Source organism: Miniopterus natalensis, chromosome 1, assembly GCF_054644295.1.
Source record: "Miniopterus natalensis isolate mMinNat1 chromosome 1, mMinNat1.hap1, whole genome shotgun sequence".
Taxonomy (NCBI): Eukaryota; Metazoa; Chordata; class Mammalia; order Chiroptera; family Miniopteridae; genus Miniopterus; species Miniopterus natalensis.
In genome coordinates this window covers 198929420-198952777 of record NC_142081.1, presented here as the reverse complement: position 1 = coordinate 198952777, position 23358 = coordinate 198929420, and the positions used below count along the sequence as shown (strand labels likewise).

General features: G+C 44.7%; 1 protein-coding gene across 3 annotated transcripts in view; it reads right to left on the bottom strand.

The window, feature by feature from the left end:
• The window catches only part of KIAA0232 (KIAA0232 ortholog), a 69938-nt gene that overhangs the window by 22687 nt on the left and 23893 nt on the right, over window positions 1-23358 (bottom strand). For all 3 annotated transcript variants that reach the window (XM_087828345.1, XM_087828349.1, XM_087828346.1), the window contains exons 2-3: window positions 21635-22135; window positions 6232-6369 (exon numbers count right to left, since the gene is read on the bottom strand). In XM_087828345.1, the coding sequence (XP_087684471.1) occupies window positions 6232-6369; window positions 21635-21865 (369 nt within the window). In that variant the 5' untranslated portion in view covers window positions 21866-22135. The remainder of the gene's footprint in view (window positions 1-6231; window positions 6370-21634; window positions 22136-23358) is intronic.

Genomic DNA, 23358 nt, shown 5'->3' with positions numbered 1-23358 from the left:
AGCAAGTATCTGCATTCTTTTGCTTAAATATAAAGGTTTTATGAAGAAATTTTCCACGTCCCAAAAGAAATACATCATCGATATTTAAATGAACACAAGAGTTTGAAAATTATGTGTTTGTAGATACAATTTAGTATACATACTTTACTAATTAGGTACATTCAGTGGTACTTACTGATAAAAATCACTCTGTCTTCCCAGGGGTATAGCATCTTGCTGAGGGGGCAGCTTAAGGACCTAAATGCCCATTGTAGGCTAAAAGTCACCATCTCTATTTGCTACCTATGTCAACAAGGTCTTGTACCGAACTCGATACAAAGAAAAATCACAGCCCTGGCTGGTGTGGCTCAGTTGGTTGGAGCACCATCCCCATGCACTGGAAGGAGGGGGGCTCGATTTCCGGTCAGAGCACAGACCCTGGGTTTGATCCCCGGTTGGGCCTGTGCGGGAGGCAACTGATCAATGTTTCTCTCTCCCTTCTTCTCTCTAAAATCAATAAAATAAATAAATAAAGACACATCAGTTAAAAAAAAAAATCGCAAAAAGTTCATCTGAGTCCTTGAGGACCTCACAGTCTAAAGAAAACGAGGTGATTTTTTGTTCGTAGATGAGCACTCAGGCCTGCAACAAGGGGCAGTACAGAAAACAGGCCGACACTGCCAGCTTTGTTTTCCTTTATGGGTCATGGACAAGTACTGGTTTCTATGCAGAAACAGGCTAAAACTGAAGGAAAGAGCATGTCAGACTCTGAAACTGGGAAGGTAAGACTAAGAGCCAACCTTTAAAGAAAAATGAATGTTGGAAACAGGCACAAGCAAATGATCTTTTACTCATGTAAACTTTTAAACTTTAAAAATTTTCCATTCTCACAAGATGAAAGAAAAATCTTTCACAATGTATAAAAAAAACTGAATGTATTTTCAAGCAATCTTGTACTTATTCAGTGGCCAAAAGTATTTAAACAGAACAGAGCCTCCCTAGGTGGGCAGCGCCAGAACAGGTGCACATGACTGCTCGCCCTTCGCCCTCCTGGGCCTGGAGGGACTAAAAATAGAACTTCGTCCCACTCACTGAGCTCAAAATGACTCAGCACAAGTTTTACAGATCTCCCAAGCAAGAAGCCCGGCCCTCACGCAGTCTGAGCCGCAAGAAACAGGTCACAACAAAAACCGTTAATTGTAAACGATAGTTACACTCTATCCACATCAGATCACAGCTTCCACTAGGAGACAGGACGGAGGGAGACAGGGCAATGGGCCAAAACAGAATTGTTCTTTCCTGAAAAACCCCTTACACGCCTCGGCAGCTATTAGTCATAAACAGGCTCCCTCCGACTACACAATTCCATCGGAAAGGCTCTGCTTACCATAGTGTCCGAGGTGGGACGAGTATGGCCGCTTTATTCCACTTCCTCCAGACCACGAACCTAACACCAGTGTCAGCTGACAGCCCGCTGCTGCACGCTGTTCTGTACACAAGCCTATGTCACTATGTTTCTGAAGCCAGTGCCAGTCCCAGTGTCGAGCTCCGAGCCCCAGGGATCGCTGGCCTCTGCCTCTTCCTCCAGCACTAACGAAGGCGCCGGCCATGTAACTGTCCACATGTGTGTCAGAACCATCACGCAACCTAGGACTAGATACTCTCTCATGCTTTTTCCTGGAAATCACCTCCACACAACTGTAAAATGCAGTTGCCCTGGATAGTAACACAATGTAGAAGTATATATATTTGCTCTCATATATAAATGGCAAAGAAACAATAAACTTACTGCTTAACTCTGTGCGTAAAAGCAAGCTCTACCCACCAAGCTCCTGTCTCCTTTCCTTGCCTCGTGCAGCACCCTACGTGTGTGCGCGTGCGAGTATGTATACATATTTAATCATTAGACCCCTGGGTTATCATAACAGCAAACTGAGAAGCAAAAAGGGCCACCAGAAGCAGCCCTTGCACCCTATCTTTCCCTGGCAGGTGCTCCAAATTGTTAATCTGAGGCTGTTAATGAAAAATTATATTTGCTTTCCCAACTATAATATGAACCACTAGATAATCTTAATAATCGTGTTTTAATAGTATACCATATCCATAAGGCACTGAAGAATACTGAGAGCCTATAATATCTTAAGTAATAAATTATACCACATTTTAATGACAACATGCTGTAGGTGGGAACTGCTGACGTTCTACCACTTAACCCCAGAGCTGCCTTTTCTAACGATAAAGGGGACAAAGCCCACTGGGCCGCATCGAGCGAGCGGTGAAGCTCTGCACACATCAGGGCGCTCCCAGATTCCAGCTACAGCACTCACACCTGGAAACCGCAAGTCACATGCGGTCGCTGGCAAGTGCCAGGACATGTTCGGTAAGCGGCTTTCCAAACGCATCATCATTGGTTTCTTCACTCAGTCAGTCCACAAACATGAGCAGCCCAGCGTGTCAGGCAGGACAGACACAGGTCCCTACCCTCATGGCATTTACATTCTAGTAGCTCTTACTTCTCAGAGGAAATGGCGAGTGCAATGTGTTTGGACCTGGGGCCCAAGGCCTGGCTCTGAATTCCTGTCCTGCCACAGACTCGCTGGGTAGCAAGGGTGTGAGTGTCGCTTGTAGTCTCTGAACAGAAATGGGCCTGTGCTTTGCAGTTAACCACAGGCCTCACCTCTCCCTATCATCTTACTCATTTAGCTTCCTCCTTGGCCCCACAGAGACCCGTGAGAGTACAAGTTCTGGGTAAGATCAACAAGCAAACAGCCTATCATTTAACCTGCTTCCCAACAACCCAGCCCATCAACCCCAACATGCATACCTAATTGCCTTTTCAAAATCTCTGCTTCGCTCCTCTCACATTCAACTCTCCATTCATACCCACCCACAAGACAGTGCTCCTTTCCTCATTTCCTCGGTAAATGAAAATTCCATTCTTGCAGTTGCTCAGACCAGAAACTTCGGCTGTCTTCCTCGGCCTCTACCTTTTCTTCCACCCACATCCGATCCTGTCAGCTCTACCCTGGAAATACGTGTAGAATCCCACTGGTCCTCACTGTTACCCCTCTCTGCTCCAACCTCTAAACTCCACAGCTTCTCAGAGGAAAAGCAAAGTTCTCATAATGGCCTACAGGTTCCCCTGAGTGGCCCAGCTGCTCCTACACCCTAGGAGACAGGCCTAGGCTGCTTCTGCAGGATGGCTGTGACCACAGCAGGGCTGAGCTCCTCAGCCTTAGTCTCCGCTGGCTTCTCAGGGGCTGGCCTGTAGGGGGAGCACAGTGCACACAGAGCGCCAGGCAGGGACCACGTCAGTTTAAGTGCTCACTGAGTGACAATGATTATTGTTTTGATGCTCTTATTATTACCCAGAGTGCATTAAATGCAAACATCTGTATGCAAAGAAACAATTAATATATGTGGTCAAAATTAGCCTTGGAAGTGCACTGCCATGAAATCCTTTACATGGCTTTTGTAGAGACAACCCAGCCTAGCACGCAAATAATATATGTGTGAAACATTAAGAGGTCGTGTGTACTTTTACTGGCAAAAAGAATTTTGCTGGTGTAAGAACATGAACAACTGCAGTAAGACCCCCTGTACCCAGGGCACAAGGCTCTAAGGCTCTCTTCATAACCACAGACCCAGGCAGTTCCCGGTATATACCTCACCAAGCTCCCGCACATGCCTGGCACACTCACTTCCTCAGCTGCTTTTAATGAGGTTTAAAAAACAGTCATGATTAGGAAAAACAATGCGACATTATTTTATAAGACGAGAAAAATAAGACAGGACAAAAGTGCTTCACTGGGCTTGAAAACAAAAATCCCACCTGGACAGCCAGGCAAAGGGAAGCTTTTTCCCAAAGACCAACGTAAGGAACCACAGATCTGCACCGGCCACCATCCCGGCCGGCACTGTTTCCACCTCCACCCGACTCTCAGCACGCCGCGGGGCCTCCACCGACTCCACGCAGGAGCTGGGCCTGGCACCACTCCACATTCTCTCACGGTCAGCTGCAGCGGCCCTTGTTTTCACTCAGCTTCCCTGTGAGTCGAAGGCTGGAGTCATTTCTCAGTAACTCGGGTCCAAACCAGAAATAAGATCCTTTCCCAGATTCAAACTCCCTGCTCATGCTTTCCTCCCAACCATGACTCAGCAGCTTCTTTGGATTTGTTCAAAGAACTTACCTGCACTAACCTCTCACTTCTAAAAACAGCCTGCACTCTGAATTCCTTTAAAAGCTCCAAATTACCAATCTTCTCCCTTCGTGCCATGTAGTAACCACCTTTGGGGACTGTCCACCTGCCCCCTTCTCTGAGAGCTGCTCATCACTCAGGCCCCACCACAGGACTCCATCCCCACTCCATCCCCTCCCCACAGCTTCTCAAACAAGCAGTGGGCCCTATCCAAGCCCAGCCAGGCAGGCTTTCCTAACGGCACGGAGATGGGCACTACCTGCAGTGGTCAGGCTGGGCTGGGGCTGGCCCACTCCCTTTTTCACCATGTATGTGCTGAAGGTGAGAAAGCCAGACTTCAGGTAGAGAGGGAAGGACCCAGAAGCAGAGAGAGAAGCAAAGGAATGACTGTGGTCATTAGAGACAATGGCTCTGGAGCCTGCCCATCACTCAATTCCGTTCAGGCCACTCCTGAGGCCACCACAGCTCCTGCACTTGGCTTTGGTGAGATCTCCCGTCTCCTCTATGTATAGTCCCATTTTTCCTACTCTTTGTAATAAAATGGTATCTGACTAAATAGCCACATGAGCTGTAACTTCCAAATTCCTACCCCATAGCATATGAGGCAGTAGCTTCAAGAAATCAGAAGTTAACAAATCAAAGGGGTGGGCAAGAGGAGGACAGCGGGGCAGGGAAAGGGGGACTCTTTAAAACCCGAGCGTTCAATTCGGTTAGAAGAAACTCAGTACCTTCTACCTGACCAGTGCTCTCTCTCAGGCACCAGAACCTGAAAGGGTGGGCAAGGAGCAGTCATAACAGGAAGACAGGTGAAAAGTTGCAGGTTCAGATGTGAGGCCCTAACGCTGGAAGCATGCATGAGTTCCCGGGGTACACGCTCTCCCAGCCAGTTCTGAGCAGGATGCACAGCAGAGGAAGGCGCTGGACAAGCTCTGACAGGTATGTGTGGTGGGCGGTAGCCAGACAGAATAGCTTCTAGATTATCGAGTGTGCCACAGCTGCTTATCCCAACACAGATCATTCCATAGCTTAGTCCAGAAAGGAGTTTCTGGCGGTGGGGAACAGCTCTAGATCCCTGTATGAATCCTCTCAATTTATTTCTGTATTGTAAAGGTACTTAAACTACTTATCTCACGAATAATGGTAAAAGCAAAATAATTTCCTAAGTAATTATCATCTCAGAGATTGCATCTTATAATGAGTAATAAAGAGTTCTTAGTACTAATTTAAAAAGGTGACTATACTATAAAACTATTTTGTTATTTCAGGATGAAGGACATGAGAAATATTTTATATGAAATGTTAGAAGATTAATAAAATAATCATAACATTTTCTAATATACAAATAAAAAATTATAAATCAGAAGCAAATACAGTGTTCTTAACATATGAGCACTGCTATCCCACGTCTAGGAATGTATCCAAAAGAAATATATAGCCCTGGCCGGGGGGCTCCGCTGGCTGGGCATTGTCCCGTGCACTGAAAGGCTGTGGGCTCGAGCCCCAGTCGGGGTGCGTATGGAAGGCAACTGATCGATGTTTCTCTCTCACATTGAAGTTTTTCTCTCTCTCTCTCCAAATCAATAAAAACACATCCTCAGGTGAAATTTTAAAAAATAAATAATAATAATATAAACCATGGGAAAAGCCACACATGAAAATATCCTGGAGAGCATAACAAAAAATCAAGAGGAGGCTAAATACCCAGTAATAAGAAGTATATCATATTGTTGCTGGAACATTATTTGATGAGACACTGCTTAGCCACTAAAAAGAATAAATGCATTAACACGGTGAAATACACGGTGAATGGGGAAAGGATGTAAAATTTTGTGTACACTCTAATTACAATGATATTAAGACGGCACATATAAAACTACAGTTTACATATATGACATATGTGTAATACCATGAAGAAAAAAGTAACCATGTTTCTGTTGCGGTGGTAAGATAACAAGAATTTTTCTAAGCTTTCTGGTGACGGTGTTTACATGTAAACTTTTTAATCCCCCCCACCCCTTTTCTCCTAAGTATTAGAAACGAAATGGACACTCACCTCATCGGAAGCAGATCGAAGACACTGGACAGCAGCCTGTTTTTTCATCTCCTCTAGCGTGAGGTCTGAGCACTTTCTCTTATTCCTTCCCCACTTCCTGTCAGCTCCCTTCTCCCAGCCCAGGAAGCTGTCATTTTCCTAAAGTAAGACGAGCGAGTTTCAATGACCGAGCGTAAGTAACAGGTTTCACATGTGGTTACTTCCCCACACGGACACCCCTACCACACGCATTAATCCATAAACTTGTGCCCACTCATCAAAATCCAGTGAGAGGCGGAGCACTTCAGGGTATCTACCCCTGAGATTGATTACTTATGATTTATTACTTATGATCTTAATAAATCTGACCCATATATTTATAGTAAGTACTAATAAACTCAGACATTTGTAGGTAAACTCAAGTATTATTTAAGTTTCAGTATGAGTCCAAAACTATATACACAGTTAAGTGTCCTTGACACTTCCCACGCTTTAATAGTGAGTGTCCAGGGTTTAAGTGGTTAAATCCCTATCTCTGTATCTTGTAGTCTTAAAAAAACAGATATAAAATATGTTAGGTTAGTACCTGAAGTTTATTTTTCCCTTGACTTTTTATGCCCATTATAAAAATCTGAAGAAAATACGAAAAGCAGGCGAATCACCCATGACCTACTGCCAGGGAAAGCTAGGACAGTCTGGTTGGCTTCATCTGGGCTTTTCCTTAAGCTTTAAACACATAGTTGAATTCACACTAATTGTATAATTCTGCCTTTGATGTAACTTATTATGTTGTGAACACTGCCCCCATGTTATTATGAATTCTTTGGCTACATAATATTCCAAGATGTTAAGTTTACTTAGCTATTTCCCTAGACTGGGACTTCTTAAATTTATTATTTTTAATCGCTTTGCTATATTGTTTTTTTTAAAAGCTTTTATTTGATAAATTATGATTAAAACCAGTGGACAGACAACAAGGGGAAAAATATTAGAGAGACAGACAAAGGTAAAATTTAAAAAATTACTTAGAAGAGTACTCGGCCTCCTGTGGTTCCTCAGGAAATAGATATAAATCAATGAGATGGAATAAAGGAAAAGCATCATCATCATTCATTCAAAAGATCTTTAAGATCAAATCGTATGCCATCAATTGCCTAACCCAGTTTTTATTTTAATCCAGTATGATATACTTTTATGCCACCAGACAAAGAGTGCAAGAAGGGTTCATCCTGCCCCTACATGCATCATAATTAGCATACTTTTTACTTAATTTCTTAGGCATGTTTGCAGATTTAACGAACCTGAAAACCATTTTCCTGGCTGAGTGGTGTCTATTCCACTTTCCAAGGGAAAATGTGTTTGATAGCCAAGTAAGAACTATCAGTATATTTCCACTAATCTGACGTGTTTGGCTGAACTACACCTGAAACCTGACATTTCTTATCAAAGATATCTCCTAAAGATAGGGCTTGTCCTTTACCAAGAGCAGAGGACAGGGCCACAACAATGCAGACCAAAGCTTCTGAAGGCAGAGAAAAGTGTTCTAATTTTCTCTGTTGTTCATAGTATATAAAACAAGGTAAGAAAGATATTTGTGTAATTATTGAAAACAGGACTTTTTCTGTTTGAGCTGCTGAGACAGGCTCTTCCTCTTTATCGAGCATTATAACCACATTTCTCTACTGAAGCTGTATTATAGCTCAACAGAGGTAACACGTTCAAAGGTCCTAATAAAGTTTTATTAAACAGACAGAAGGTCCTTTCAAATTCACATGGACATGTAGTCAGTCCTCCAGGAGGGCAGTTTGACAATACACACCAAACACCTTAAACATGTACATGTAGTTTCAATCCAACTACTGGAAATTTATCGCAAGGACGTAATCACTGAGGTGTGCACAAAGTTAGGTGCAGTGGTGACTGTAGAAACCACCTAAATGTCAAATAAGGACTTGGTTAAGTTACGTTCATCAGGGCAATAAGGTATTGTAACCATTAAAGAGATTATAAGCATATTTATTCACATGGAAAGCGATCCACAATATGTATAAGCAAAGAAGTTTACACAACAGTATGATCTCATGTTTGGTTAAAACACACATGCACATACCCTTACTGTGCACCAAAAGGCCCGAGAGAAAGGGAAGAGGTTACTGAGATGCTTCTGTGGTGAGTAGGAGCAAGGCACTACGATTTTTCTTGTAATTACGTCCTACTCCTTTAGTAATCAGAAGGTTTTGTTTGTTTTTAAATGGAAAACCTGCAAGTCAGGAATAGAGAAATGAGAAGGCTTCCTGGGCATGGTCCCCTGGAACAGGTACCTGGCTGGCATCAGCTCTACGTGTCCTGCCTGGCGTGCCTTTGTTTACACATGGGTCCATGTGCGCCCAGCATCCACCTCAGTGTCTTCTTTGGGGCACAGGATCATAAGGATGAATTCAAGCCAGTCCCTGCCTGCCCGAGGCCCACGGTCCAGTGTGGAATAGACACCTGGGAGCTAACGCTTGCGGCCTGGTTGTTGCTGTTATGAAGTGTGGAAAGCACTTAGGAAACAAGAGAGGCTCGGTTTTTTTTGGTGTGGTTGGTAGGTAAAGGCTTCCCACAGAAGGAAGGGTTACTGAAGCGGAGTCTTAGAGAGAGAGCAGCGGTTGGGGCTGGAGTGAGGGGAATGAATGCGGGGCAGAGCATGCGCTGGAGCAAGGGGTAGCAACCTTTTCCCACGCCGTCAATTAGCAAATACTTGAACCTTTATAGGTCAAGAGGATACATCAAGGGCAGAATGTAGGTACTTTTACCAAAGAGAGAGAGAAAATAATTTTTCACAATTACTTATTGACAGAATTCAAAATAGAATTCAGTACAATTTTTTGTAATACAGGTCTACTGAGAAGAATAGAATTCTTTTTGGGGTGAGATAATAGCTGCTTAATCAGGGTTCAAAGGTAGAGTTCTCTATCACCAAAATCAATCACAAATGTTCATCTGTTAATGCTCTTTTTTCTAAAATAATAGTTGTGTTGACATATACTTTACATATTATAAAATTTACTCTTTTAAAGTGTAACATTGAGTGGTTTTTAGAATATTCACAGGGTTATGCAAGAACCACCGTCTAATTTTAGAACATTTTCACTACCCCAAAAGGAAACCTGTACCCGATAGCAGTCCCTTCCCACTCCTCTCCTGAGTCACCAGTAACTACCACCTGCTATCTCTATGTATCTGTCTATTCTGGACATTTCATATAAATGGATTATACAATATATATCCTTCTGTGTCTGGCTTCTTTCACTCAGTGTGAGGTTTGGAAGGCTCACCCATGTTGTGGCATGTGTCAGTACTTCATTTCTTTTTATGACTGAATAATATTCCACTGCATGGATGTACCACATTGTTTATCCACTCATCCACTGATGGGCATTTGGGTCGTTTCCTCCTCTTGGCTATTACAATACTGCTCTAAATATTCATATACAAGTTTCCGTATGGACACATATTTTCAATTCTCTTGTTATACGCCTAGCAGAATTGCTGGGTCATGTGGTAACTCTATGTTCAACCCTTTAAAGACCTGCCAGGCTACTTCTCAAAGCAGCTGCACCATTTTACGATTCCACCAGCAAGATATGAGGGTCCCAATTTCTCTACATCCTCACAACATTTGTTATTGCCTGTGTTTTTTATCTTAACCATTCTAGTGAGTGTGAAGTGGTATCTCAGCACCATTTTGATTTCCCTAATGAATGATAATGTTGAGCATCTTTTCATGACCTCACTGGCCCTTTGGACACATATTTAAATCTTTTGCCCATTTTAAAATTATCTATTCTGAATACACCTCTCTTATCAGCTACCTTTCAAATATTTTCTCCAATTCTATGGGTTATCTTTCCATTTTTTTGATGGTGTCGTTGGAAGCACACAAGTTTTTCATTGTGATAAAGTCTCACATAGTGACGTCTTTTTTGGCTGCTTGCACTTTGGGGTCATATCTAAGAAACCAGACCCGAGTCACAAAGATTTACTCTCATGTTTTCTTCTAAGTTTTAGCTCTTACACTTAGGTCTATAATCCATTTTCAGTTAATGTTTGTATGTGGTATGAGATAGGGGCCCAACTTCACTCTCTTGATGTGGCTACCCTGCTATCGCAGCATCCTGTATTGAAAAAACCATTATTTCCCTGGTGAGTGGTCTTGTCAGACACCAACTAAACCTAAAGATTTCTAGACTCTCAGTACCAAACTGTCTTGAATACTGGAGCTTTGTAGTAAGTTTTGAAATTGGGAAGTGTGAGTCCTTCCACTTTGCTCTTCTTTTTCAAGATTTTTCAGGCTATTCGGGAGCCCTTGCATTTCCATATGATTTTAGAATCAGTTTGCCAATTTCTGTGACAAAGGCAGCTGACGTTGTGACAGACTGTGTTCTATCTGCAGGTCAGTTGGGAGAGTACCGCTACCTTAATAATATTAAGTCTTCTGATCATGAACATGGGATGTTTTTCCACTTGTTAGGTCTTCTTTGATTTCTTTCAATGACACTTTGTATTTTCAGTGTGCAAATCTTGCACTTATTTTATTAAATTTATTCCCAAGTATTTTCTTTTTGACACTATTGTAAATAAAATTTTCTTAACTTCATTCCTTAGGATTTTCTATATATAAGACCATGCTGTCAACAGAGACATTTTTAGTTCTTCCTTTCCAATCTGGATGCTTTTATATTGTTTTCTTACCTAACTGCCCTGTTAATGCTGATTTATAATAAGATTTTATTATTTCATCTTTGAAAATGTCTTCACACAAAGACATTGCCAAACACTGATATTAATGCCAGGCACAAGTCTAGCTGAACACATTAATTCTCAGAGGCATTTATAAAATTCTGCTGCATTCTTCTCCCGACAGCTGCCTTTAGAGTGTGGTCACACTGCAGATTCATCGCTCCCGAGTGGAAGTTAGTTGGAAGCGTCTCAACTGAACAGCTGAATAGATTTTGAGGTCCGGCCGCGGCCGCTGCACCGTGTCCCGGTGTGTGACTGTGACTGCGACTGCGGCTGGAGCTGCACCTGGAGCTGGAACAGCGCCCGCTCAGATCTGTGTAGGAATGCGGATTCTGCTTGTTTTAGCCTTTGACAGAATAAAAGTGTATAATAATGCCACTTGACAGTATTTGTGATTCAAACACCATCCACTGTCAATGACTTTACCACACGAATTTTGCACGCAAGTGCTATTTTACCTAAGGATTTCAGGTTGACTTTAGTAAGAAAAACCAAGTCTGAAGCAAAAGCTACACCAAAAAAAAGACATCGTTCTCCGCACTCCCCTCTTCACTTATATTCGAGAGCTCCCTTACGCTCTTTTTGTCTGCCTTCATGTACTGTGTGAATGTATTATCACTTATTTAACCAACAGCACTGAATAATCAGATCTTAAAAGAACATAGTATTTTTTTTTTAAAAGGTTCCAGGTGTTTCTATTTTACTGTTTTCAGTCTCCTGTGCTGTACTAATTGAAAGCCACTAGACATAAACATAAAATATTAGACATGTGCCAAATGTTTACCCAGTACACTCAGGAAAATCCAGCTGGACTTCTCAGTCAGCCCCTTGGAGAGGGCGCAGTTACCACGCACCGCAGGAAGACAGGGCTGAGGACCGCCAGGCGCCTTCCCAGGCGCGCCGTGAGGTAACGTAGGCACCGTTGTGGCTGACTCTCCCTGCCGCCTCCTGTCTAAAGGGAAACTGTAACCGGAGGACGACCAGAATGGACATTCTGGGACACAGCTGGTCCCAGGGCGTCGGCTGCCCTCCCACACCTTCCTGTCAGGAGCGTCCTGAAAACCCAAGACCGGGATGTGTCTGGCTGGGACTAATGCCACTCCATCTCCCAGTCCCAACTGGCTTAATACAAATCAGCATGCTTCATCCCTTTAACCCAAGATTGGCTCAGAGAGAGGTATGTGACCCATAGGAAGTGAGAAAAAGAAGTTCTGCTGGGAATGTAAGGCGCACATCCTCCAGATAGTGTGTGAAAGAAAGTATGCTGTGCCACTGTCATTTGCTCTCTACCCCCAGGGAGCTGGCTGTGACGCCCACTGACAGAGGTGGCAGGCAGGGGGTAGCACAGCCTAGACGTCACTGTGGAGCTCAGATGGAGCCAGGCTGGGCTAGCCCCGCTCCAGAACGTTCCGTTTTGAGGCTTCTTCCCCGATTTAGCCAATGTTTGGCTGTTAGTACATGAAAGATAGCGCTAGAAATTAAGGAAAGTCCTCGGTAATAAATCTACTTCTCATTGCCCAGAAGGACTGCAGTTTGCCACTAAAAAATGAGTGGCTCCAATTAAACAAGCACAATTTCAGGTTAACTGCATCCATTTCTCCCCACCAGGGCTCCAGCCAACAGGGGCAGTGTCCTCACTGGCCTCCCTGCCTTCAGTTGCCCAGCCAGCGCACTGCCACCCTGCGAGCCACTGGGTACTGCCAGCTATATACAGCAATGGGTCTTTTTTGTCTCGGGGACTGAAACCTAAGTCCCCCAGCACAGCATGAGCAGGCTCTTCAAACCACCTCCCAGGATCCCCCCCCCCTTCCGGCCTCTCAAGCCCAGGCCCCTCCTGATCCCATGGCCTGGTGAGCACTCTTCCTTTCTTCTTGCCTCAAGAGGGCTCCAGTGCCACCTCCTGTCACTGCCCCCATCACCACGCACAGGGCCCACGCTCTGTGCAGCCAGGGGATTCACACATCCCTAGGTTGGCAGCTGCCTGCAGGGACCACCCTGGTCATGGGCATGCACATGGTGAGCACAAGAGCAGAATGTGCATTAAATACAATATTTACATCCAAAACATCTTCTCTATTTCATGAAAAGATTTTATAAAAAAACCCACATTTTATTATGGTGTCTTAGAGAGTTTGTGGACATGAATTTGTGTGCCCATCATTAGCACCAACTCCTACTCTGAACATATTTTCATACTCTTTATGCGTAAAGTTAATTTAATGAATGTCTGTTGAGTGGCTGTTTTTTGAAATAGTCTATGCAGCAAGAATATGTAACAAGGGGGCTGAAGAGCAGATGCGCACAGTGCTCAGCCTCACCTAGCAATTGGTGCCGGGATTATTCTTACATAATTTGTGGACAAATATACGAATATAATAATCCGGCTATATCGCCAAAATGATGGATTCTGAGCTAAAAGATGCAATTAGGGGATTTAAAAGAAACGGCAACAAAGTACAATCATCAAAACAGTGTGGTAATGGTATAAAGACAGACACACAGACCAATGGAATAAAGCAGAACCCAGAAACAGACCCTCACACGTACGGTCAAATGATTTAACAGGAGTGGTAAGATTATTCAATGAGGAAAGGACAATTTTTCGACAACTGGTGCTGAGAAAACAGGATCTTCACATGGAAAAAAATAAAGCTGGATCTCTACTTTGCACCACATACAAAAATTAACTCAAAATAGATCAAAGATTTGTGTGTAAAAGCTAAAATTATAAAAACTCTTGGAAGAAATATAGGGCAAAGCTTCATGACATGGGACTTGGCAATGATTTCTTGGATATGGCACTAAAGGCAAAGGCAACAGAAAAAAAAATTTGCCAAAATGGGCTTCATGAAAATTGAAAAGATGGCACACAGGTAAACGTTGTAATCGCACCCTCCCACAACCACATCAAAATTACAACTAAACTTCACAGCCGTCATGCAGAACCGCCTGAAGGCCAGCTGAACACAAGACCTACAACTAGGGATTTAAAGCAGCAGCCACATCAAGACTGGCAGGAGGGGCGGAAGCGCAGATCCGGCTGGTCCCACACACACGTGTGACAGATAAAAATTGGGAGGGATATCTTGGCTGCAGAGGTCCCACCTGAGGAGCCAGGATATCAGCCCCACACCAGGCCCCCCAGCCCAGGGTTCCAGTGCTGGGAAGAGAAGTCCCCATAACTTCTGGCTGTAAAAAAACAGCAGGGATGAAGGCTGAATGAGAGAGGGGTCCCAGGCAGTTCCTCTTAAAGGGTCCCATACAGCCCGGCCAGGTGTGGCTCAGCGGTTGACCGTCGACTAAGACCCAGGCGATCGGGATTCGATTCCCGGTCAGGGCACATGCCCGGGGTTGAGGGCTCCATCCCCAGTCGGGGTGTGCAGGAGGGAGCCGATCAATGATGACTCTCATCACTGATGTTTCTCTCTCTCTCTCTGCCTCTCCTTTCCTCTCTCTGAAATAAAAAGATATATTTTTTAAAAATAAATAAAAATAAATAAAGGGCCCCATACATGAAATTACTTTGACTCACTCTCTCTGAGCTCCAGCACTGGTGCAGCAGCTTGAAAGGCACCAGGAACACATTGGGAGGAACTGAATTGTCTGGCACCAGGGCAAGACCTGGGGGCAGCTTTCTCCCAGACAGAAGTACTGGCAGAGGCCGCTGTTCCTTTGATGAGCCCTCCCCCACATCTGAGTCCCCATCACCTGGCTATCACTGTTTGCCCCGCCCTGGTGATTCCCTGAGACTCCGCCCCCCAAAGTTGTGGGTCCACCTAAGCTGTTTCCAGTGGCTTTTCCATAGGAATGGCCTGTCTGGGCTCACGCTTCAGACTTTGCTAAAATCTCTCAAACAAGCAACATCTGGCTTCAGCATGCCCCAAACATCCTGCTAAATGGCCCCAGGCCTAGCACTGGCAGCAGCCGGCCACGGTTCATGGCCAGGCCTCTCCTGGGCACCTCCAAGCCCAGCACAAGTAGCAGCCATCTGCAGATCACTTTGTATCTCAAGCCAGGTGGCCTTGGGCAGAGCACAGATGACAGATGACTTTGGCCTGCACCTCCCAGGAGGCCCCAGAGCCAGAACACCCAGTGGACAGCTTCAGACCATGTTGAAGCACCACCCAACCACTTCCACAGGGTTTCAGAGATATTTGTACACCATGTTCACAGCAGCATTATTCATAAAAGAACAGCTAAAATGTAGAATAAACCCAACTGTCCACTGATGGATGGATGGATAAGCAAAATGTGCAATATCCATACAATGGAATATTATTCAGCTTTAAAAAGGAAAGAAATTCTGAAACATGCTACAATTGGATGAACCCTGAGAATATTATGCTCAGTGAAATAAACCAGCCACACAAAAACAAATACTACATGATTCCACTGATATGAGGACCATAAGAGTAGTGAAAATCATAAAGATAGAAAGTATAATGGTGGTTGCCAGGGGCTGGGGGAAGAGGAGAGTGGGAAGTTTATTTAATGGGAACAGAGTTTTATATTTACAAGATGATAAGAGTTATGAGGATGGATGGTGGTGATGGCTGCACATCATTTATGAATGTACTTAATACCAATAAACTGTACACTTAAAAATGTTTAAGATGGGCCTGGCCAGTGTGGCTCAGTTGGCTGAACATCAACCTATGACCCAGGAGATCGCAGGTTCAATTCCTGGTCAGAGCACATGCCGGGGTTTTGGGCTATGCCTGGTAGAGGGCATGCAGGAGGCAGCTGGTCAATGACTCTCGCATCATTGATGTTTCTCTCCCTCTTCCTCTCCCTTCCTCTCTCTGAAATCAATAAAAACTTTTTTAAAACAATGTTTAAGATGGTGAATTTTTTATGATGTGTATTTTACCACAACGAGAAAATTGGGGGAGAGGGAGTAAGTGCAGTAACTTCTCTGAAGGGCAGGCCTCAGTGTGTAGCTATGGAAAAAATAAAGTAGTAAGAAGAACTGAGAACGGAAGGCTTCTATTTTACATCCAGTGGTCAAAGAAAGGCTGAGGGCAAGACAAACTAAACAAGTAAACAAATACCCTCCTTTAAAAAGTGCCCGGTGCACAAGCCACCGAAGTACCTGGTAGACAAGCCATCGAAGTACCTGGTAGACAAGCCATTGAAGTACCTGGTGCATAAGCCACCAAAGTACCTGGTGCACAAGCCATCGAAGTACCTGGTAGACAAGCCACCGACGTACCTGGTACATAAGCCACCGAAGCACCTGGTGCACAAGCCATCAAAGTAACTAGTGGACAAGCCATCGAAGAAAAAACGAGTTAAGTTTAACTTCACTAAAATACAAACTACTCTGTGAACAACATCAAGTGGTTGAGAAGACAAGCCGCAGGCTGGGAGAAAACGTGCAAAAGACACATCTGATAAAGGACTGTTATTCAAAATATACAAAAAACTCTTAAACATTCAATAATAAGAAAACAACCCAACACTGACCTCAACAGACACTTCACAAAGCAAACACAGAGATGACATGAGCATAGGAAAGAGGCTCCATATGTCATCTGGGAAACGCAAATTGAAACAATGCAACACCACTACACACCTATCAGAATGGCCAGAAGCTGGAACACGGACACCACAAGTGCTGGCGAGGACAAGGAGTGGCAGGAACACTCACCCCTCGGGTGGGACGCAGCAGAGAGTGGAGGGGTGGAGCTTGAGAATAAAGGCAACAGAGATGTCAAGCTTTAGAATGGGGCACAGATGCCACTGAGGCCAGCCCTACCCCCTGAAATTGCAAGTTTTTACACCAAGAAATGTGTCAAAATTTACTAGCTGTATGACCCTGGGCAAGTGACTTAGCCACTTTCTGTGAGTAGCTTAACCTATGAAATGGGGACCGCAGGGTCACTGTGAGGGTTCAATGAGCCCCTGTGCATGGGAGGTGAGAGCGGAGACTCCCGCTGGCACACAGCAAGTGACACACGAGCTCGTTTTACCATCAATTCTGTTTAAACCAAACCACGCTGCAGGTTCTGTCATAATCACAGACTCCTGACGAATAAAGACTTGGTGATGCTGAGAACACTGAAATGAAAGACAAAAGAAACACCTCAATAAACTCCTGGGTGGTGGTCCCAAGCAGGTGTAGAGGAAAACGAAGACTGCAGTCAGAAGGACGGCGAGCAGCAGCCCCACCTCCGCCTCGAGACAGCACGGGAACTGCTGGTGACCGTCAACCCCGCACAACCTCAAGACAGAGCTTCCACCTTCTGAGTTTCTAGGCTCTAGTTTCCCTTTTAGCCATTTTTAAGTAAGACTATACAATTTTTGCAAATAATGTAACACAAATCTATTTGAAGAGTTCTGGGACCCAGTCTAATGCACCAGTCTCCTGGCAACGCAGCCGCCATGTCATTCATTCACTTTTACTCTACAGGGGCTCAACTCGTAATTCACCTTTGAACTGAGACGACAAATAAATTTCCCCACTTCTAAAATCCACAAGTGCTTTAAACAGTAAGCCAATTCCACATAGTTTTTAGAACTTACCTTTATAAGAATGTTTATATGTCATCCATTCAACATTTGTTATATATGAAAACAAACAAAAACAAACTTATCAGGCATAAAAAACGGGCACATGATTTGGGTGTGACAGGCCTGAGTTTAAATCCTGACTCATCACTAACCACATGGCCTCAGACAGATCATCCGACCTCTCTGAATGTGCATTTCCATGTGAGTAAAAACAGGGAAAGTAACACTTACCTTCAAAGTGTGGTATGAGGACCGAATACAACAGTCCCTATATATGAGTGGCCAGCACTGCTGGGCATGCTATGCTATCATGTCCCTGTGTGGTGGGGCACCTGATTTTAAAAAGATGAAGGCACTGCAGGAGAATGCCAACCACTAAATGTAAAGGGGGCAGCTATGTTAGAAAAACCACCATTCTGCAACCACCAAAGCAGTAACTGACTAAGGTGGGATCACCCACGGATGGTAAAACTATCCAAGTCTCTTCTCCTGGCTCACCTGACAATTACAGAGAAGTGGGTTGGGTTTTATGGTGCAGACCCAGCCGACACTATCTGCCGGGCATGAAACAGCCTGACGTGTGTGCTGTGATGCACCAAAGAGCAAGAAACGTCAAGCTTATGCGATGTTACTGCCACAGACGCGTGAGCTGACTCTCAACAGGAGGAAATATCAGACAAGTCCAAAGGAAGGAATATTCTAAAAAACTGGCCCGTACTCTTCAAAAATGTGTCATGAGAGACAAAGGAAAGACAAGGAACCGCTCCAGACTAAAGGAGGGTAAAGAGATGTGACACTGAGGCCACTGTGGACCTCAAACTGGGTCCTAGATGAGGGAAAGCCACAATGAAGGCGGCACTGGGACGCCTGATGAGAACCGAACACTGACAGTGTCATGTGATAAATGTGTCGATGTCAACTTTCTCGTATTTTACAACTGCACTATGGCTAACAGAAAGTCCGACTGTAAGAAAAGTATGCTTGTTTATTTAGGATAAGGGGGCATCAAAAGGAGAGAGAAATACAGCAAAAGCAGGAAATGTTAGCAGCTGATGACTGAGCAAGCGTACATCAGAGTCGTTTGTACTAGTATCGCTGTTCTGATGTTTGAAGCTACTTCTCAAGAAGCTTAATTTTTTAAAAAGATGAACATGATTTCTGCCCAGAGAATCTTGTCTCTACCCTGGCCAGCGTGGCTCAGTGGTTAGAGTGTTGGCCCATGGACTGAAGGGTCCTGGGTTCAATTCTGGCCAAGGGCACGTACCTCGGTCGCAGGCTCAATCCCCATCTGGAGGGTGTGCAGGAGGCAACCAATCGATGTGTCTCTCTCACATCGATGTGTCCTCTCCCTCTCTCCCTCCTCTCTCTCTCCCTTCCACTCTCTCTGAAAAGCAATGGAAAAAATATTCTCCAATGAGGCTAAAAAAAAATCTTATCTCCTGCGAAAGATAATAAACTCTAATAACTATAACGAAGAGCTTTGCAGTAGAAATATGGTCAAGTTTGGGAGATGATATTGTTTTCATTGGGAATTATCAGGTGACATGGGCCTTAAAGAGTCCATTAGAAAGTAGTTTATATTTCATTTTTTTAAAAATATGTCTGTATTGATTTCAGAGAGAGGAAGGGAGAGGGAAAGATAGAAACATCAATGATGAGAGTTACTGATCAGCTGCCTCCTGCACATCCCCTACTGGGGATCGAGCCTGCAACTGGGGCACGTGCCCTGACCAGGAATCGAACTGCCATCTCCTGAATCCTAGGTCTATGCTCAAACACTGAGCCACACCAGCTGGGCAGTTTATATTTCATTTTAAAACGATATATAGTGAATTCCTGATTATCTGAGAGTACATTTACCAGAGTATGGCAATCACGACCAAAAGAAAAAAAGAAAAAAAAGTGTGTGGAAGTAAAACTGTGACACATTAGGAGACAGCTGCTCTCCAGAATTACAGTCATCAGCTAGTGCCACACTACTTACAGCCCTGCCCAGAGGTTTACATGTCACTGTTAGTTATTCAGCCTCAATCAGGACCAGGGTCTGGTCAGCCTCACTTCCCACCTAACCATCTTGGGCAGCTGAGACCAAAGTCTGTTTCTCAGAACTCAAGAGTTTTTTAAGCATTTGTTTAACTAAGACTGGGAAAAACAATGGATTAATCATGGCAGGTAAGGCTAGGAGTTGAAGCGATGGCTTTAAAACTGGCCATTTTAAAGTCTAGGTTCAACTAATTCAAGAACTGTGTGGTGGCAGAAGGGATGTAATGAAATGAACACCCAAAAGTGGAGTAGGCTGACCTCCAACTGCGGGTCTAGGTCACCATAAGTCTGACCCAGAGATAGTGGAAGGGTGGCGTACTTCCTCCTGATGGTTGGTGAGCGTGACTGGTGGCTGGACTCTAAACCATGGGTGAGCCGAGGCCCTTCCCTTTTCTTCCTCCCGTTAGAGAAATTCCCTCGGCTCTATGCGAACTCTCTTTCTGGAGACACAGTGAGCACAGCATCCCCTCCAGTCATGGGAAAGTAATGGAGGTGCTGAGTGACTCTTAGGTGACCTTCCCCATCAGCGTGGGACTCGGCACTCCTGCCCTGGGCTAGGGTGAAGAGTATTTTAGGGGTCTTTACTTCCATGTGGATTGTCCTTGTAACTCCAGGCATGTTCTGTTTTCACTAACCTTTATCTGTCCTGTTTCCTAAAGACACCTGGGCTCTGGACGGAGGACCCAGCACAGCCGGCACAGAGAGCTGCCATGACCTCTGATTCCAGCCCCACCGATACGAAAACTAGAGGGACTCACAAACTTGTCTCATCAAAGATGTGTTCAACTAGAACCTTAACAGTAGGCCTACATTTTATGCCCTTTTCAATGTTCTATGGCACCTCGCACATAAGTACCTTGTGCTAGCAAATTTATTGATGTTTATTAAATATTTTAGGCTGATGTTAATGTATAATTCTAAGAGTACATGATTTTTGAGTTAAAAGAAATAGCTTCCTCATTTCTGGAAATAAAATTTCTTCCATGTTTATAGATTTAACATTTTACTTGCCCTTAAAGAAGTATATTTTACATTTACTGGAAAGATAATGAAAAAATAATAGAGCCTTGGTGTCCTTATACAAAATACTGACCAAAATAACACATTCCTAATTATCAGGTTATAAGTTAGTCCCCTGAAAACTTTGACCTAATTCTCACCAGCCACGGCAGAAAGCCCTGGCAGCAGGGGAACGTGGTGCATGCAGCCGGGCAGGTGAAGACCCCCGCAGGGAGGGAATACTTTCTCCACGGCAGCTGCAGGAACACGGTAAGCACACTGGTGAAACCCTCTGCACGCACGGCTGAGGCTCTTCTGTGGTTTAAAGAGCAAAGCCAGCTCCTTCTGAAACTCTTCCTGTTGTCAGTGTTAGTAACAGTGGTTTAAACAACAACATAAACTGCCCACCAAACACCCCACTTTGTGTGAAATGTGTGCACAGAAGTCACCCAGAGCCCATGCTTGCTGCGGGCTCCATTTCCCTTTTGGCGACCTCACTCTCGGGAGCACCTCTTGGAGAGAGACTGAAGGTGAGATTTTTTTTGAAGAACCTAGATTTGGTTGCTTTCTCCCTTTAAATTCAGCACTGAAGTCAAATAAAATGTTGTAATGGCTGAGTTACCAGGTAGAACACAATGGCTATGCCAAAGTTAAGTGCTTTACCAAATTTGTAAGTCTGCAGATTTGTGACACACACGGTGGTTAATAAGCAGCTGAGCATGATTCTTGCAGATGAAATGGATGTTAAACTGTGCAGTGTTAAGAGGCACAATTGACACAATAGCTAAAATGTCCAATCACAGGTGGGATGGTCCTGACTAGCAGAAACAACACTCCGGAGCAGTGTCACTCAGAGGCCACCGGTAGCCAGACTGCCACCAGCCTGTGACGAGACCCAGCGTCTGCCCAGACATGACCACACTGGGCGGGTCTGCGTGTGAAGAGCTAACAAGTATGCTCTGTGGCTCAGCTCACTGCCGCTCTCTGCCAAGCTAGAAGGGGGGACAGCGCAGTCTGCGCTCTATGGAGAGAGATGCTAATGTGGAGACAAGCGTGACTTTCCACCAAACACCTAAAGCGTACATACCTGTTCCTGCAGGTCGTAGTCGTAGCTGTCGTGCAGCAGAAGACTGAGGACATACCGAGTGTAAATCATGGCATCGATGCCACATTTCTCCAGCTCCTGTCCCAGCCAGGTCTGCACTGGACCCAACGCATGAAGCAGAGACATTTCAGAGACAGATACTGGGCCTGGATGAGAGCTGGAGGAGCTTTCAGATGGTAAACCATCCACGACAAGTGTACAGATGGGGCGCATGAATCTAGGTGGCTGACATCCTTAAAACACAGAGCATTTTCTGTAGCTGATATTCTGTTGGTATGTGGAGGGGATTTTCACTCCAGGAGGCAGGAGAGACGCGGGACATGGAGGATGAGCGCTGATTTGCTGGCAGTCAGCCGTCTAGCATGGAACTTCCCTCTTCAAGCATGACCAGGAGTAAGAACAGCATCCCGACAGCAACACACACACAGGTGGGATGTTCACTTTAATTTCACATGGAGGCCAAATGTGAGTCTCCGGCAGGACCTATGAAAACAAGAGAGAAGACGGTATGCATCATGTATAGTATAAACTGAGTTACTGGTCTTGTGAAAAAACCCAAATGAACTATTCCTCTTTTTCTGTTGTTGTTCACCCTCACCTGAGGATTTTTCCATTAATTTTTAGAGAGTGGGAGGGGGAGGAGAGAGAGAGACATTAACTGGTTGCCTCCCGCATGCACTCCAGTTGGGGATCGAGCCTGCAACCCAGGTACGTGCCCTTGGCCGGAATCAAACCCGAGACTCTCCAGTCCATGCGCCGATGCTCTAACCAGTGAGCAACTGGCCAGAGCAAGAGACTTCCCATTTCTTTAGGAAGCATTCAAGTAGTAGGTGAGAGAAAAACTGGCATACAAATGGAAAGTATGATAAACTACCCTCCCCATTTGTTTTATATTTGCTTAATCCTGCAGGTTTCTTCACTAATATGAGAATAGTAATTATGTAAACTGTATTGGCTTTTTAGAAAAAACAACTGATTTCCGTGCTGTCCTTAAAGAACTGCCTTCGTTCGTATGGCCCAGTCCTGGCAGCGTCACCAGGTCAGGACCACCCTATTGTCTCCTACAAATTCACAGGACACTGCACAGAACTCAGAGCTCAGTGTGGAGGGTAGGCCCAGGAACACAGCAGACTCCCCGCCATCCATCTGGGGTTGAGTCTGTGCACATCCGCACAGCAACCTCTGCACCAGGCCATGCTGCCCCACAGGGCACACAGTCAGGAGTGCAGCAACCCTGGGCTTGTTCTGTGGCCTAGTGTACAGTCTCCTGCCACTTTAAGGACTCCAGGATTAAAAATAGCCCTGGTTGTGAATAAAAATCACCCCCCAAAGACGGGCAACTCTATGCAGGCGTGGGATTACAGCCTTGGGGCCTAATACTAACCTGAGCCTGGAAGTGAAGGTGGTAAGAGGGTAACACCTGTCAAGCCCCGCCTCTCCCATGACACTGCCCAGGAAACCCCACGCCCCCCAGGGCCCTGTGCTGTTTATGACAGAATACAGAACCAGAATAACAAACTGAATTTAAAAAATAAAAGCAGTCAGCTTTTTCTACATGTCCACATGTTTTCAGTGGTATTATGAGTCCCAAATAAATTGTCGATTAAGGAAAAAAGAAAACGCATCTAGATATCTAAGTTATTCCATCAGTAAATACTTTTCCAACAAACAGACAAGACGTGGTCATGACACAAATTTCAAATGAG